The sequence below is a fragment of the Perna viridis genome, chromosome 4 (genome assembly GCF_037379345.1).
Source record: "Perna viridis isolate PV_CMFRI_1.1 ecotype Kerala chromosome 4, ASM3737934v1, whole genome shotgun sequence".
NCBI lineage: Eukaryota > Metazoa > Mollusca > Bivalvia > Mytilida > Mytilidae > Perna > Perna viridis.
This window is the reverse complement of record NC_142448.1, coordinates 9,225,006-9,240,988: the sequence shown is the minus strand read 5'-3', so window position 1 is coordinate 9,240,988 and position 15,983 is coordinate 9,225,006. Positions and strand designations below refer to the sequence as shown.

At 31.3% G+C, this 15,983-nt stretch overlaps 1 protein-coding gene across 1 annotated transcript in view; it reads right to left on the bottom strand.

The window, feature by feature from the left end:
* Nucleotides 1–11,249, bottom strand: part of LOC148618755 (uncharacterized) — a 73,851-nt gene extending 62,602 nt beyond the window's left edge. The window contains exons 1-4 of the mRNA XM_088577936.1: nucleotides 11,153–11,249; nucleotides 10,293–10,357; nucleotides 6,035–6,118; nucleotides 5,649–5,704 (exon numbers count right to left, since the gene is read on the bottom strand). Coding sequence (XP_088434062.1) covers nucleotides 5,649–5,704; nucleotides 6,035–6,118; nucleotides 10,293–10,354 — 202 coding nt within the window. The 5' untranslated portion in view covers nucleotides 10,355–10,357; nucleotides 11,153–11,249. The remainder of the gene's footprint in view (nucleotides 1–5,648; nucleotides 5,705–6,034; nucleotides 6,119–10,292; nucleotides 10,358–11,152) is intronic.
* Nucleotides 11,250–15,983: the final 4,734 nt, after the last annotated feature.

Sequence of the window (15,983 nt, the reverse complement as noted above, 5' to 3'; positions counted from 1 at the left end):
TATTGGCGAAAAAAATGGCTACCGTTACCATGGAAACGTGAAAAGCTCATAATCTAGGACATTACAATATCTCGTAAACCTTGGTGGCTAGAAACTTGAAATTTGGTATGGTGGTACAACTCAATGTGACTAATAAAATTAAACAAAAAAGTGAATCGATACATTGCCAGTTGCCATGGCAACAAAAAAACTTTCAAAGAAAAAAAAAGAAAATTTCATGGATACCAAAATCCACTTTTTTCTCACACCTTTAACTGTTTTCTTTAGTAAGCAATTTTAATAAAACTTTGTTGTAATACCGCGTCTCATTAATATCTTTGAGTTCGCATAAAAATTTTTTTGCAAAAATGCCTACCGTTTCCAAGTTGAAATTTAGTATGGTGGTACAGTTTAAAGAGCCTAATAAAATGAAACAAAACAAAGTCAATCGATATGTTGTCAGTTGCCATGGCAACGAAAAACTGAAAATCTCATGGTTCCCCAAAAACCCCTTTTTTTCACGGCCATACGTTTTTTATTCATTGAACAAATTTGATGAAACTTAATGTAAACAATATTTATTCATGAAAACATACAAAATCCACTATTAATTTACATAAATTGAAAATTAGGATTCAGAGACAAACTCAAAGCTTTTATAAATCTGTCTCCTATTAAGATAAGCATACAAAAATTAAACACAAGTATGACACATGCTCAGATTGTTTCGTAGAACAAATATATAGTATTAAGTGTCATAATTTATAATTATTATGATCAAACAATAAGTAGTAAAGTGTAAATAATATATGATATTTAAAGTTAGATGATGAAATGCAGAATATACTTGCAGATTAATAGGATGTGAAACGTTTTGTCTTAATTATGAAATATTGCACCAACAGAAATATATCACTATTTTTTTTGTCGGTTAATTCATTTGAACCATGTAATAGGAGCTTTTCGTCGACAGTAACAGATAATTGTGTTAAAAGGATCCAGCAATCTCTTCTTTGATTTCTGTATAAGGGACAAGTTAGTAAGAAATGACTATTAGTTTCAGGCGAACTGCAGCGACAGTTGGGTGAATCAGTTAAATTCCTTACAAATAAATGGGAATTTGTGTTCATGCGCATGCTGGCGTGTAACATTTGACGGAGACGACACTCGATGTAGAAATAGACTGGGACTTAGTTGTTAAAAAGCGAAATTGAATTACATGTCCTTATCTCAGGTTGAAGCTAATTCTAGAGTTTGATAGATGAAGGTAGGAAATAGGCCGCATAAAGACTGATTCTAGTGTTTATATTTAATAAATTTTCCGTCTGTCGAGTATTATGCTCGAGTCTACTACCGACACAGTTGGGCACTAAATTAACAAGATATTGTGGGGCCGTATTGTTGACCATTTTATGAAAATATAATAATTTGTGTCTCTTACGTCTGTCTGTCAGTTTTTCCCATCTGGTTTCGTCATAGAGTTTTAGAATACTGGTTAATTTTGTTCCACCTGTTACAATACGAGCAGCGTCTAATTGTACATTTTCAATTTTATCAATAATAGTTTGGTTTTGATTATCCCAGGTTATATCTGCATATTCCAAAATCGGACGTATAAAAGACAAGTATAATTTTTCAAGACTAAATCTATCTAAAATGATTTTAATTTTCTGACAATGTTGATTCTTTTGTTCGATTTATCAATTATGTAATTGCAATGGTCAATCCATTTACCATCACTCGATAAATAAACACCTAGGTGCTTGTGATTTTCAACAGATGCAATTTCGCGACTGTTCATTTCTAGTGAAGGGTGAATAGGTTTATTTACTTTACGAGACACACTTATTGTTTCACTTTTTTTGTGGATTGAATTTCGCTAGCCAATCTAGAGACCTTTTATAAATTTTTGAGATATCACTATTTAAAGTTTCAGCCGCGCTGATAGGATTGTCAACAATAACATATAGGCTTGTGTCATCAGCAAATAGTTTGATTGTTGCTTGAATTTCGTCAACAATGTCGTTTGTAAATATTAGGAACAACAAGGGTCCAAGAATAGACCCCTGTGTTACTCCAGCATTTATAAACAACCAATCCGAATGTGACCCATTTAAAACAACCCTTTGAGCCCTACCCGATAAATAGTTACGAAACCACTCTAATAGAGTACCCGATATCCCTGATTTTGTAAGCTTCAACACTTGTTACTCCCGTAGTGGTATTAATTCAATGTGGATCCTGAAAAATTCGAAAGATCTTTTAGAGACAATCAGTTCAAGACTACTATCTGAATATCATAGCATTAAAACCTATGATTTTTCAACACTGTATACTTCTATTACCCATACTCAGTTAAAATCCCGACTTAAAAACATTATGCATCGTTGTTTTTTCCAAAAAAGATGGTACACCTAGATACAAATATATAGTTCTTGGTAGAGATTCCTCATACTTTGTAAGAAATAATTCCAAATCATCTTCCAAATATACAGAGGAAGATGTTTACAAAATGCTGGAATTTTTGTCCATATTTGTCCAGTGTAGTGGACGTGTTTTTCAACAAACGGTCGGCATTCAAATGGGAAAAATTGTGCTCCTTTACTTGCTGACCTATTCATTCACTCTTATGAGGCTGACTCTATAGCTGATGTGATCAGAAAGAAAGAATATCGTTTGGCTAGATCCTTCAATCTCAGTTTCCGCCATATACATGACGTATTATCTTTAAACAATCCTAACTTCGGGGATTTGATACATCGCATCTACCTAAAAGAACTTGAGATAAAGGATACTACAGACACTGTGAAGTCAGTCTCATATCTTGACCTACACTTAGAAATCGATATGCCGGAGCTTGCCGAAACTACGTAGAAAAAAAATTAAAAAATTCTATAAAATTAGTGGAACTCATTATATGTATGAAAATAACTCAAAATGCTGTTTCTGACTTGTCGACATCATAGGCGGAAAAAAAATTTCAGAAAGCCGCCATTTCTTGTTCAAAATGGCCGCCAAAATCAGCAAAATTTCAATATTGTTCGATTTCAATGAAATTTTATTTCTAGGGTAAACATTACGTCCTAAATACAATGGCGGTTTCAGAATTTGTCAAAAAAGCCACCATTGTTTCAAAATGGCCGTCAAAATAGGCGAAATGTCAACATTGTTCAATTTCAATGAAATTATTATTATTATTATTATTATTAAATCGTCAAAACGAAGTTTTGCGACTTAATATATTTGCTCCGTTTCTTATTATTATTAAGTCGCCAAAACGAAGTCAATTGACGATATGTTTCTCAAAAGACAGAAAAGGAAACAGGAGACGACTTCTACTCGTTTCGTGGACACGTGAATGTTATTATCCTTTCCTCTTTCGTCTACTCCGGACTTGACTTTTTATGGGAAACTCGGCAGGTGTTTCTAGAAAAGCAGAGGACGCTTACCCAACCGGTGCTCCTGGTTCATGCATTTTTAGTTGGGCCGAGTTGCTCATTTACTTTTGTTACTTTGTATGTATTATTTTGGTCATTTTATGTTCTTTGCTGTGTTTGTCTTTTTCCATGTCTGGTTTTTGTCCCTGAATAACATTTTTTTTATTTCCGCCAGAATAATTAATCTTAGTTTCCTTCATTTCTCTTATAGGGGAGTTCTTTGTGATGTCATCACTAACCTGTCATTTGATTTTGGTTGGCAAAAAATTCATTGCGAGGCATGGGGCATCAAGTTTAAATCATCATATCTTTTTTCATATTTATAGATAACTGAAAAATTATTTTGGTTACCAACATTGCAAATAATTTTTTTTCTATCCATTTAATTTGTAAATAAATATTCAGTAATTAGACTACATGTGCATAAGATTTAATTTACAAATTCATACAAAAATAGAGGTTTACATGTACATATAAATATCACTACAAATTTATTTTTCAAGTAAAAGAGCTATGAATTCACATACGTAATATGAATTATTTTATCTAAAAGAAACATTTTACAGAACTAAAATTTGATATAAAATAACAAAGTTATAAAGTTTTGAAAATTTGAAAAGTTTGCAACTTCACTTTCAGGAGCTGAAACACACCATCATGGCAGCTTCATTTGAGTAATCTTGTAAACCGGTCTCGGAAAATATTCGCAAGTTTCAATGATTAAATACCAATCTTAGTTTTTCCAACATAGAGTTAGCCATAACAGTTTGTACCCCAGATATTCACGAAAATTACGTAATCAATGTTACAAATAATTCTAGGGTACTTCAAAATTGCAAAATGATAACGAAACTAAACGAAACGAAGAAAATCGATAAAAGAAGGAATCGAAACGAAGCAATTCGAGAAAAATGAATCAAAACGAAATACAAATAAAATTCAACGATACAAATCGAAACAGAATGATACGAAACTAAATTAAATAAAAGAAATATTTTAAGACGTTTCGCAATTTTCAAAAACTATAATGTGTACCTGTATCGGACAATTCCACCCAAAGACATTTCGGACCATTACAATCCATAAACCCTTATGAATGCCGGACAAATCGGCCGATAGACATATCAGACCACGACAATTAGTATAATGTTTTAGAACAATTAAAACCACATATCATTACAAAATTTATCATTTTGGAATGTTGTAAGCATAATATATCAAATCAGAGCTGACAAAATTATCAAAGTTTTTTTTTAATTAATGTATGTTTGGGAGCGTTAAAAGATTTCACCTTCATAATATTAAGTTTGATTACCAGGACGCTTTCTATCACACTGAATAGAAACGTTATTAAAGACTTATAATGCTTAATGTTAATAAGTGTGAATTATTTTTTCTTATTTCAATAAGAAAAGTGGCACCATATTTGCTATATCTATATTTGCTTTCACTTTATTTTCGTTAAATATTGCCCAATTAGATAAATCAATTCCATATAAAAATATACCATCTTACATGAATCGTACTCAAACCGTTTTTTATATAATATGGACGAAGCGTCAGAGATGTGCTATAAATGTAAAATTTAAGACCAGAACTATGAATGACTTAAAAATATTCTGACAGAAGTCGAAAGAAGACGATCGATTACGCAAGAACAGAAGCACTCTTTTGTCTTTCAATAGACATATTTACACTTGTGAAAGCTATTGTCGAAAATAATATATTTTCCCGTTGTTTTCGCACTGAATTCTCCTTCAACTTAATAATTAATGATGTAACAATTCAAAGTCACATTGTTTCATTAACGTCAAAAGGTTATTCGCAGATAAATCTTTGGTCATTGGAAGCAAAATGACAAGTGTGAATTCATGTTTACACCGATAGATACTATTTCAAATTTACTTACTAGTACCTATTTAATAATAATTTGGAAATGATTGGCTGTGTAGAAATGTATTAAGCTTTCCCAGAGAAAGTCTCACACATTCTCCTCACCGAATAAGACTTTACCCATAGCAACATTCAGCGGGTAGAAATAAATCTCAAAAAGACCAGAATAGACCAGAAAAATCAGAAGTCAAAATAGGAGAAAATGGTCTGTCTTTATCTCCACCCATTCTAGCGACATGGTGATGCACCGTAAGCAAATAATGAACTCTGTCCATCATAGCTAACGCATAAAATCATATCAATGTAAAAAAATATCATTTTTGTATGAATGGTACGTACGATAACAGGCAGGATAGTGTTCATAGCCGGTACAGCAATACTCAGAGTACTTAGTGCTGAAATATAAAGATGCATTATTACCATATATTAAACCATATGCTGATTTTTTTTAAAGCAATTAGTTGTGTTAACTATAGCATTTATTACAGCAGTTTCCCTTGAACATCGATCTGTCAGAAATGTAATAGATTTTGCTTGAACAAAAAGTGACCTGTAAATATATTTACTTGACGGTTTTTTCTATATTGTGTGATTATTTTGTTTTTCTATTTTTCTTTTTAAAGATAAAAAAACTTTACAAACGTAGTTTTTGTCATAATTTATACTTATATTCAAGTAGTTTTTCAACGTGAAGGTTTTGGTGTAAGAATGGTTTGTATCAATACCAGGTATGATATCGCCGGTTCAACCAACCGCAACTATGGTACCCATCCCAATACTGATACGTCTGATAATAGTGTCCACATACTCTGTAAAGACATACTATACTCATAAAAGACATTTCACTAAGAGATTATTGATATAAAATAAAAGTAAAGTAGATCCATTTCTTTTGTTAGTACAAAATTGTTTTGAAGAATTTCTTACACAACTTTGAAACAATACCTGTATTTACCTGTATATAATTAACGAACACAAACATGTAAGTAGCCTTAGAGAAAAGTTATTCAGCCTTTACAGTTGAGAAAAAAACAAAAAAAAAAGGAAAATCAATAGTTAGTAATTAAAAGAACCACTACTCGTATGTTATAATGTTATGGATAGAATTAAAGGTCACAAAAAACGAAACAGTTCAAATTTAGTTCAATCTGTATTATGCCTTTACAAATTGTGTGGTAAAATGTAAGACACGTAAACGTAAAAAAATAAATTGTGTTTGGCGCGAGTTCAACATAATGAGAAAGGTGTAAATATGGATAGAATTAAATGTCATCAAAAGCGAAACAGTTCAAATTTAAGTCAATCTGTATTATGCCTTTACATATTGTGTGGTAAAATATAAGACACGCAAAAGTAAAAAAAATAAATTGTGTTTGGAACGAGTTCAACATAATGAGAAAGGTGTAAATATGTTTTAATGTAACTAGATAGCTGAAAAGCATAATTAAGCATGAATTCAATTGATAAAAAATATTATTTTTTTTTTACACGTTTAGTTGTGTAATTAGTCAATTACTCAATGTCCTGACATAATAGTCTTTGCACAGTCGATCTAAAACGTAGAACCGGGTTTCAAAGCAGAAGATAAAGCTGCTTTTCCATGGTATAACAACATTGTTACTAACAAAATAATTGACATTTCCTTAATTGAATCAACGTTTTGAGCTGATAAGTCGTCTTCTACAAAAGTGTCCTGTAAATTTTATACCTTTATTTACACGCTGAAATACTTTTGAACTCAATCTTTCTTACGTTCTGTTTTATTATTATTATTATTATTATTATTATTTTATATTTTACCATGTATTTTTTAAGAATTCGGATTTAAGAATACTTTTCTAGATTTATGGGATTTTGGTATTATAGAACAATGATTATTTTTTTAAATTTTTTTTAGTCTTCAATTACCTATGTTTAAGGTGATGAATAATTCGTTAAAAAAAGAAAGTAAAAACGGACCCTATGCTGATGCCAAGTGAATATTTGCATTTGTAATTTGCAATTAGTCAATTCCAGAACATTGACCTCCAAGTCTCTAACAACACTTAAAAAAATCTTGGTTCATCCCGTGAAAACTACGGCTAATTAAAATTTAGCTCATACTCCATACTAAAGTCCGTAAGTTCGGTAAAATCTTCAAGAACAACTACATTCTAAGGTATCAAGAGTAGGACATTCAAAGACTTACTATATGCAAACAAAGAATCATAGGAAAAACAGTTAAAAAGAAAACACGCAGTTTTTGTTTTGCTTTGTTCTTGTTTTTGTGTATTTGTTTCTCTGTTTGTTTGTTTGGTTTGTTTTTTAACAGCATTAAATTGCTTGCTTTATGGTTGTTGAAAACACTTTATGTGTATGAAATGGAAATTTTCATTAATTTACTATATTCACTTGATTTTTTGGTTTTATTTTCGCGATAAAATAATATCACAAAGTCAAAAATTCATTTCAATACAAAAATCCAACTACACTTCTTTCATTGAAAAATGGAATGTTCCATTTTGCATGTTTCATCGGTGTGTGAAACCTTTGGCCGAAACAATTTTCAATGAAGAAAACACGTATTGTCTTTTATTGTTCTCATTTTGTGTCTATATAAACAGCTGCTAAATACATATATTTATTTTATTAATGATAAAAACGCACTGAAAAATCAGTTAGACACATAGTATTAACAGTCCTATTTTCAATTGTGGTAGACTCCTCCCAATATCACATTAAACGGCATCAAATTCAGTTTCATGAGTTCACGTTTAGGCCATGTTTTTTGGGGGGTTTTTAAGTGCGTTTTTATCATAAATAATTAATCCCTTTATTATTCAATAATTTTAATGGATCTTAAGGCTATAAGACTTTACGGTTCTTCCAAATTCAAAACCATCCAGTCGCACAAACATACAATGTACAGATAAAATTGTTATATTTAGAATAATTAGGGATTTAAACCTTTTAAAACGCTTGTATACAATGAATTGTTCTCAACGTATTTCTTCTTTTATCACAATATATGAAAATATTGGTTTGGGGTTCATTTAGATTGCCAGTGTTGATTTGATAAACAATTTGCATACATATATATATAAAAATCCAAAACGATCAGATTTTCACGATATATTTATGTATTCACATCACTAGCGCTTCTATGACTGCTGCCGATCTTAAGGTGACATTACATAACGACAACGTAGTTAATGGTAACGTTATACATATAGTGACGTTATAATAGTATAAAGGGAGTTAAACATGAAAAATGTTAACGTCCATTCAATTTCGATTTAAATTTACGAATAAACATCATTTCTTTGGCTTCACGTAAATCTTTATCATTGTCTCTCAGTTTGTAAAATGGGAAAATTTTAAATCGTCCATCGCTGCATGAAATTAAAAATGACCAAAATTTGCAGGAGATGACACAATAAACAAACTGCTTAATTCAATAGATACGGTCTAAATATTTACAAAGTTTAAATCACCTATTGTGTATTTGTGTCTGTCGTTTTTCTATTGAAATCTCAGGAATTTTAATATGGTTTACGTTTAATATGTGCTGAATATCTCAAAACATTTCCTCAACATAGTTTATTTTCGCATACTGTAGAATTGATAAAAGGTGAACAGTGATATCAAGTTGGGATTTTTATACTTTTAAACAGAAAATCAATTTTTATTATTGACAATTATTTATGCCCAACCATGCTTTCAACCATTTTATCAAGTGCACTGGTGTGTCTGTATTAGAGGGAAATTATGGCGAAATAAAGCCCATATTTGTCAGAAAGTGATGATCAGAAAAAGGCGGAATTAAAAGGTATAAAACTGATGCATGTGTAGTGTGGCCAAATTTGGACCTTATTGATAACATATAAGTATAACTGAGTTATAACATACGAAAATAATGGATTGTTATTTAGCTTGCTGTACTTAAAAAAGGAAGTATTTATTTCCCTATATTTGGTTGACAAATCGTTTACCTATTCAGACGAACGATGAGATTAAATTGAACTTAAATGGACGGATTGGCGTATTGACAATATTTGTAATGAAGAAGTTAAAAGTATAAAGGTATTTAAAGAGAAATCAAAGGAGCCAAGGTTATAGCGGTAATCAAAAGAATGTAATCCAAGGACAAATACCAGACATGGAAAAGAGACATACACAACAAAGAACATAAAGTAACTAAAATCATACATACAAAGTAACAAAAGCAAATGAGCAACTCGGACTCCACTAAAAACTGGAAGTATGGACCAGGTGCACCGGTAAGGTAAGTGTCCTCTGCTTTTCTAGAAACACCCACCGAGTTGTCAAAAAGTCAAGTCCGGGGTAGACAAACGAGGAAAGGAAAACTATGACCCGTTGAATAAATCAGTTTTCATGGTGCAGATGGATACACCATAACGATCCACCAGTTCATGATGACGACCATAAAACTTATGTAGTGATGACTTCAATCTTGTAGCAACATAACCCTGTTCCAGAAGCCTATTTATTAGAGTTCTAGCGCGATACAAAAAGTCGTTTCGGCAAGCTCTGGCATAACGTATGAATTGTGATATGAACACTCCATACGCAGGTGCTGAAGGGATGTTAAAAAAGTTATTTTTTCAACCTTAAAAATAATTCTTTTATGAAATTTAAAAAAAGACTTTTTATTATACTTGGGCATGTTTTATTTTAATAACAGCTACTCAAAACAAATTATAATAATTACGATATATCACAACAGATCATATGTAGTATATTACAGTTTATATTATACAATTATCCACACCACAAGTGCAACAAGGTTGGATCGTGGCAGATAATCTGGATTTTCAGATAATTTTTTTTTTCAGATAAATAACATTTATCACTCCAACTTTATTATTCTACACGCAAAATTACTGGTGCATTTCAATAGTCGTTTCCTCATCGGGTGAAGATTTGTATTTAAAATCCAATATATTGTTATATGAACGGTTTTTTTTTAAATTTCGTACTTACTTTGAATAGGCCTCCGATACAGTTAAGCTCAGTATAACATAAACAAAAACCTTCTTTGTCATTCTCTGTAAATAAATGGATGAACATTTCTTTGACCAAACACTTGGAAAATTTGAAAAAAAAGTGTTTGAATAAAAATAAATGGCGTATAAAACTTAAAGTTATTTCTATATTATGGTTAGATTTGATTCTGTTATTTCGAAATCGGGTATTCGTTTATGTATGATTGAACATATTGCTCATCCGTCTAAACGATTTTCTAATTCTATGGCAGAAAACAGTATCACTAGAAGTGTTTTGCCAGATGATTTGACTATGAGCGGAGTATCGAGTATATGACGGATCTTTAAATTGATTGAAAAACTTAATTGTGTATTGATGGCAACATTCTACAATATTACGAGTATTAACTTTAACTACGTTAGATTTTGATGATGATTTCAAATATTTATCATGAATACTGATCAGCTCGGCGGGTGTTTCTAGAAAAGCACAGGACGCGTACCCTACCGGTGCACCTAATCCATGCTCCCAGTTTTCAGTAGAGTCCGAGTTGCTCATTTACTTTTGTTACTTTGTATGTATTATTTTAGTTACTTTATGTTCTTTGTTGTGTTTGTCTGTTTTCCATGTCTGGTCTGTGTCCCTGGAATACATTCTTTTGATTTCGTTAGAATCTTAGTTCCTTTGATTACTCGTACAAAATAACAATTAGTTTTGATGTATAAATTCTTTTTTTTTTAATTTTTATTTATTTTAATTTTTTTGTTTTTTTATTTTTATTTTATTTATTTTATTTTATTTTATTTTATTTTTGTTTGTTAATATTTGTCTTAAACAGGAAGTTTTGGGTATCTTACCTTAACGAAGTAATATGTCTGTCTCTAGTTGCGAAATGTTATTTAGGATTTATTTAAACTCGTGTCAGCTCTGTTATTGATTGATGACGTGTGAAACTCTGGTCCACATAATGTTAAATCCGTATTAACAATACAAATGTTTATATTCGTTACAATTCTTTTTTGTTGATAACTTTATTAACATATGATAGTGTCAGAAGGCTGATTTTACAGTGTATGTAGTATCCTTTATCTAAAGTTCTTTTGGGTAGATGCTATACATCAAATCCCCAAAATTAGAATTGTTTAAAGATACAACGTCATCTATGTAGCGGAAACTGAGATTAAAGGATCTATCTAAACGGTATTCTTTCTTTCGAATCAGATCAGCTATCCGAAGAAAGTGTCTACTTATTTTCCGGTATCTCATTTATATATTTCAGAAATATGTCGAAATTTGTGACTTGACTATTGTGGTCTAAATATAACAATTGCGGCTATGTCATATGCTTGATTAAAGAAACATAATCGACGCATTTTTAAATACATTTGTAGATACTTCAAGTGTACTGATGATCCAAGTTGCTAACAGTTTATTAAGCGGTTTCAAAGATATACTATTACGACTGACGACAATAGACACAACGTGATGAGTTTATATGACCTTAGGTCTAGATAATTTACCCTGAATTGTCTCTGGTGTTTGATTGTACGGAAGGGAAAAGTATCAGAACTGGAACTTTGTCTGTTGGATTTCAAATCCAATTCAAAGTCAAAAGAGTCCCATGTTATAACCATCTATAGACGACGACAACACAACTCATTGATCAGACACTTGCAAATAAGTCTTATGACTACCAGTAATAAACACAAACAAATGACTGTAGTTCAAAGAAGCAGGCTTTGTAACAAAACTTACATCAGTGTATATATACCTCCCAATTTTCTAAATAAATCTTTACAGAAAGATCATGGTAAATGTTGTGTTTTAAGTTGTTTGTTATTTATTTTTATTTTTATTTTATTTATTTATTTTTTTTTTTTTTTTTTTTTTGGTTATAATTACATGGATGTATTTTTAAACGAAGGATATTGGATAATATTCAGAAAATACGATAATCATTCTGTCTACATATATGATAAAATTCTTTTTAATTCATTTATCATTTTTTAATCGCAGTTACCATTAGACTTATGTCTATGTGAATATATTTAAGGAATGTTCCAATTTTTTTAACAGAGTATGCGAAATCGCATATGTAAACTGGCCAAAATCTGGTTATTGAGTATATGTCATTAAAAGAAGATAAATGAATAAGAAACATTGCTTATAAATTGATTTCTTATGGATGACTAATCAAAGGAGTCAAGATCATAGCGGAAATCAACAGAACGTTGTTCAGGGACAAAGACCGGACAGGAAAACAAGCAACATAAAATAACCAAAATGATACGTGCAAAGAAACAAAAGTAAATCAACAACTCGGACTCTTTGAGCAGGAACCAGGTGCACCGGTAGGGTAAGCGTTCTCTGCTTTTCTATAAACACGGGCACCAAAACTAGGAGCATGGCCCAGGTGCACCGATAGGGTAAAGGACCTCTGCTTTTTTTCTAGAAACACCTGCCGAGTTGTCCATAAAAAGTCAAGTCCAGGGTAAACTTAAATAGGTAGGTCAAAATATAAGGCTTATTTCACTGCATCATCTATATATTGGAAACTGAGATTAAAGGATGTGACTAAACGATGTTCCTTACTTTGTATCAGATCAGCTATAAAATCAGCCTCATAACATTGAAAAAAAATCGGCCAGCTAATAGAGGAGCACAATTTGTTCTCATTGGAATACCGACTGTTTGTTGAAAAGATTACAGTCCAAATATTAATAATTGATTTGTAACCAAAACGTTATTTTGTTTTGGATTATTTTAATCGCGGAATGTGCACCGTAACACATATGACGGTATACAACATAACATAACCTGAATTGCTCAAAGAAAAACAGCCAATCAGAAAGCTTGTTACAAAGCAAAGTAAATCATATAAGTATTAAAGTTGTAGTACAATCGTGAGGTCTTTAGAAAATAATTTGCAATATATAAGTACTGGATGTCTGAAACTGGTTTCATGTCATTAAAGATGAACGAGTTTCGGGAATCAGTTTTAAATAATCTATTATCAAAGAACTGGGGCTGAAAAAATTAAGTTTAACTAAGTTACCTATCAGGAGTACACTACAGTTCAATGTAAAATACAGTTAGATAGACGAACACTTTACGACAAATGTGTTAACTCTATGCAAAAGATTTGTCTTTTAAAATCTAATCGTTGAATATTAGGAAAATTATTATATCACACTCTGAACACTTGCAGATTAAAGAATCATTTAATGGTGCTTGTGTCATATTTTCTTTCAAAATCCACAGTTCACCACCCATGTCATCAATAATTTGCGAGACATTTCTTGCTTCCATTACAATGGCAATTTTAAAAATGGTATAGTTATTACTATGGTTATACCATCTGAGTCAGTGTGTGACTGACGGGCGTAAATGTGATTACTTTCATCAGCATATAACTATTTTAAACATATAAGGAAAACTGTGAGTGACTAGTGCTACGTGCACGTCGAGTCTGATGTAGTTAAAAGGTTTGATTTCTGAATGACATTTCAATGCTTAGACTTTCAAACAGACCATCAGACTACATGTGGGAATGGACTGTGTGCCACTCTTGATCGGTCTGTTCCTATATTCGTATGAGAAGGATTTCTATAAGGCTAGAATAGAAAAAAAGTGTTAAATATACAAGTCCTCAAATTTTATTTTCCGTTATGTAGATTATGTATTATCTCTTATAATTTCTAGTTTTAAGGACTACCTAAATATAATCTACTAGAATAAACTTGAAAATAAGAGTAACAACAAAATTACTGAACACTTATCCGATCCATTTTCAACTCAAATCCAAATTAAATCTAACAAAATAAATATTAAATCATCGGAGTAGCTGGTACTATAATGAAACTTACTTGGTGCAGGCCTTTCAAACGAATTGGTGAACTAATCAAGGTTTTACAATGCACAAAACAACCCCCTCTTCCATTGGAGCGTGAAAAACCCGGTGGTGATTAAATAGTATTCGCATGCTATTGTATCATAATCGGTTTATCAGTGGTCATATTAGTTCAAAGAATAATCTACAAAAGCAACTATTACTCATTGTTTTAGATAAATTGAGTAATTTCAACCAAGGACTGATATCAGATAAATAATTTATTAAGAGATCTTTTGAGACGTATCCCTGATTAAGGAGTATATTACGCAGATATTTTTGGTGTTCAAGGCAATCAGAGTAGTAAGTACTTCCACTAGTGTAACGAATCAATTGTGAAATTCAAACAGCATATGCAGGAGATGACGGTTCGTTGCGGTGCAAGAAAGGAAACTTTATGACTTTAAAACTAAAGTTGTCTCTTTTATTATTTATCTTAGTACAGATATGACCACTGTAGTCGAATTGAAGAGGCTAAAATAACTGTTTCGGTAGTCTCATTATATCAAGTTCTGCTGGATATATTGAAGATAACAATTTACAAAAAGAAGGGTTGTTAATGGACAATACATACATCAATATATCTGTATATGAAATTTAAAGGATTTCGCATCTTTTATATTTTTATTCTTTACGTGATTCTGAAAAAATCAGTCTCATTTTAATACCATTACAAGTCGACTAGGAGAGGCGCACAATTAGTACCAATTTGAATGCTAACTTTTTACTGAAAAATATATCCTCCAAACATGAAAAATATGTTATCAGTGATAAAGTCAAGCACACTTTTTCTGAGATGTTAAAAATAAATATGTGGATTTGTAACCAAGAACAACATAATTTGTCTAATCAGCAAAAGAGTAACAAATAAATCCATTAAAACGAGTTTTCAATTTATCATGTGGCAACGTAGTGTAAAGTGTAGAAAACTCAAAAGTTTGAAGAGAACTAATTTCCGAAAACCTGCTGGATTTTATATTTTTTTTTTCTAAAACTTTAAAATTTTTAAGTATCCACATATGATTAATGCCACTAAGAAAGTAGATGGTCTTAATATTTCAACTAGCTTGTTGTGCATCTTTCACTGTGGACAATATCTTTGTAAGGTGAATTGGTATCTCTTTCGTGAAGCAAGATGAAGAACAATTTATGTACCTTTCTTTGGATGGATTCTAATGAAGTTTGAGAATCCAATACAAGTGATTCAAGTTCTCACATTTTGTTTTGATGTTTCGTGAAGGAAGACATGAAGGACTTATGGTTGTTTAGGATTTCATCTTTGTCAAAAGTAGTATGTTTGTATGTGGCATTATTTGAGGTGTTAGTATCAGTGCCCAATTACTTTATGAGGTAGCTGAGGTAATGAGCTTTACAAACAAATACAATGTTTTTTAAGCTTTATCCACAGGGACGATAACTAATTTATCATGTAGTGTTGTTTACAGAGACCAGTTTCTTGAAAGTTTCAATACGATTCCGTACTTACAATCGGATGGTACGTATTTAATCTGGCAAGTACTTGACTTCTGGTTCTTGGTCCTTTTCTTTCTTTATCCACGATCTGGCATAATCTTTAACAGCATCCATTATGATTTTGAAATTATATTTCCAATTGAGATGCTGTCGTTTTCTGAATTTTGGACTATTTCCTCTTCATTTAACTTCATTTACAACGCGATTCATCTTTCTATTGTTTTTCGATGTCTTTTGCACTATGGGTCTCTAGAAAACAAATGGCCCGTAAATTTTTCTCAATAATTAATTTAAATAGATTTATTCTGATCAGAAAATAAACCCTT